The sequence below is a fragment of the Fulmarus glacialis genome, unplaced genomic scaffold (assembly GCF_000690835.1).
Source record: "Fulmarus glacialis isolate BGI_N327 unplaced genomic scaffold, ASM69083v1 scaffold38521, whole genome shotgun sequence".
Classification (NCBI taxonomy): domain Eukaryota; kingdom Metazoa; phylum Chordata; class Aves; order Procellariiformes; family Procellariidae; genus Fulmarus; species Fulmarus glacialis.
The window spans coordinates 22,414-25,164 of record NW_009195350.1 but is presented as its reverse complement, the minus strand read 5'-3'; the positions used below and the strand labels follow the sequence as shown (position 1 = coordinate 25,164).

The following is a 2,751-nucleotide window of genomic DNA, read 5'->3' as shown; positions in this document are numbered from 1 at the left end:
TTCCCTACCTTGGTTTTCAACTGTCTGTAGTTCTCAGTCTTCCTGGCTCTCCTCTACTTGATTCACTGCTCCCGCTTTGCAGGATTACTGTGATCATTTTATAGCTGCTTTGAAGCTGTGTGTTGCTCTTTTCCCAAGGGCTCCAGCTTTCAGCAGTTTTCCTTCTCAACAACAGCTTCTTGCTTAAAGTAATTGGGTATACTTGCTATCAGCAGCATTAAGGGTGGTGTCTTTTCATGTGTTTAACAACATCAGACTGTTCTTACTGTTTTTTAAATGGTCAAAAGTGGTTACTGAATGTATACAAGTTTACCACATTGATTGGTTTTTGTGGTGTTGTGTTGTTTTTTTTTTTTAACAGTCGCTCAAAGTCCAGATCACCATCTCCAAAGAGAAGGTAGGAATATCTTAAAACTGGAGTGTGCCATACAGTTACATAGAACTAGTGTCTGGAGTGGTTGCTATAGAAGTTAACTTGTGCAAGGATAGAAGCTTAAAGTTTTTTACTTGTCTTAATTTGTGAACTATGAAAAGGTGAATTGTTATAGGCACTTCCTACTATGAAAAGATGAAGTTTTATGGGCACTTCCTACTGCTGGTAGTCAGAACTTCATGATAATAACTCTAAGGTAACCTACTTTAATGAAATTTTAAAGGACAACAGAAAATGTGGGCAAATGAGAATCGACTATCCCAAAGTTCCTGAGGAATTTAGAATCTGGGGAAGAAGTGAGTAATGTAAGGTATGGAGCAAACCATAAATATGTGTTTTTTTGCTGGTGGCTCCTCACAGCTGGCTCTTAGTTGCACAGCTGCCAAGTTTTGCTATGCACTGCAAAGTAAGAAGCAAGTTTTCCTGTGTAACCAGAAAAGTATATGCTGGAATTTACATAGTCTGAGATAGTGCCTCATGGCTAGCCCTAAACTGGAACTGTGTAGGTTATGGCAGAGTAAAAATTCCTCTGCACAGCTGGAGCGCAGGCTCCAAGGTGCTTTCTGAGCAGGCTTGATGTCTCACCTAGCTGTTGCAGCTGATGTCTCTCATTTTGCATGCCCCTTTCAAGCTTAAAGCAGTTGTTACTTATAAAGGTGTAAAATGTAACATGGAAATGAAAACAATTTGGGGAGGGGCAGTATGAGGCAGGGGGGCAGGGCTCCTGGGCAAAGGAAAGCTGGGGTAGCATGTACCATTTCTGTTGGTTTTGCTGTAGGAGTTGCTCTTGATCTTTTTCTTTCCCTTTCAGTCACTCACCATCAGGAAGCCCTTGAAGAAGTGCAAGCCCTGAGAGAATGGATTCAAATTTAAAAAGTTGAAGAAAATTTATTTTGTTTACGCTATTATAAGGGATTTTGTGGTGTCTTTATAAATGTAAGGGCTTAGTCCTAGAAGGCTGTTTCTATTGACTAACAATTGGCATGAATCTGGATCTTTTAAAAGTCTTATTAGTAGACTAATGCAAAACTCTGTTGTGTTAACGTTCTGTGATCTGAAAATGTTGGGTTTTTTTATTGGTGTGTTGAAATAAACTGTGCATTTCTAACTAAGAAATACTTTGTGATAACCCTGCTGTTTCTGTTAATATTTGGGTAGCTGAAGCAGGTCACATGCCACTGTGGTGAAAAGCAGGTGGCAGGCTGTTACAGGCACTTGTGCATTGAGTGTAGTGCAGCAGCCAGTCAATGGCTGTCCTGCAGGTGTGTGCCTGTTGTAGGACTTCATTCCTACAGAGCACTGATTAGAGTGAAGAGTTACCAGTACCAGCTGTCACTCTTACTGTTCGGTCTTGAATGTTATGGTGATATGTACCTTGTGTTTTTATTTGCACCTCCTCAAAGCTCAGTAAAGCTGAAAACCTGTCTGGAGGTGCTTGTACACTTGATGATTTGACTTAAAAAAATGTCTACAAAGGGCATTAACAGATGGAAAAAACAAGGAATGTGTGAATGCTGTCTGTCTGTCCTGTTGATAAAAGACCAGTGAACTTCTCACCTGAAGGTATTTGGAATACTGCTGGAATGTAAACTATTGAAGTAAATATTTTTAGAAATCTTGTTTTATGTCCCATTTGTCCAAATAGTACTACTTCTTTGTGATAATTAAAATAAATTGTCAGTTCTGGTGCAGAACATAATCTATTTAGATATTCTTTTTAGGAAATTAAGGCTTTTCTTACAGATGGAAGGCCACAAGAATGTTTAAGTAGCAGTACATTTGGGGAATGAAGAGCTCGTGTTACACCTGTCTGACCTGATCTGCCTGGTCACATCTTTTCCTTTGGCAATAGTGTAACCAAGGGACTTGCTGCTGTCCTGATCAGTTGTTGCTTTGGGAAACTGGACTGTAGCTGCCTGTATACAGATAGGTTACTGAAGGATTTAATGTAAATAGGATAAACTAGTGCAAGGTATTTGGCAATTTGATTTGTCTCTGCAGTTGATAATGGCTATTATCAGACTATAAGGAAATCAGAGTGCCAGATGATTTTGACTTAAAAAGTCTTCCTTGCAGTATGTTCTGGCCTATATTGCTGTCTTACAGGCCAGAGAGGAACAATAATTCTCTGCGGGCTTCTAATTTGCTAGCAGTGGGTTGATTACTGTTAGAGCACTGCAGCTGTGCGTGGGCACCTAATGCCAGGTTTTCTGATGAACTTTGGTCATTGTTGCTTGACAAGATGTCCAGGTATTAAAAGAATGATAATGAGCCTCTGTATGTGACTTCACAAAGACTCTTCCTGTGTACCACAGCAT

The 2,751-nt window shown here is 39.8% G+C and overlaps 1 protein-coding gene across 1 annotated transcript in view; it reads left to right on the top strand.

Annotated features, from left to right (window-relative positions):
* Window positions 1-1,560, top strand: part of LOC104084295 (serine/arginine-rich splicing factor 7-like) — a gene marked incomplete at its 5' end in the record, with an annotated part of 5,122 nt that extends 3,562 nt beyond the window's left edge. Inside the window, 2 exons of the mRNA XM_009588067.1 lie at window positions 362-397; window positions 1,245-1,560. Coding sequence (XP_009586362.1) covers window positions 362-397; window positions 1,245-1,269 — 61 coding nt within the window. The remainder of the gene's footprint in view (window positions 1-361; window positions 398-1,244) is intronic.
* Between the last annotated feature and the right edge of the window lie 1,191 nt (window positions 1,561-2,751).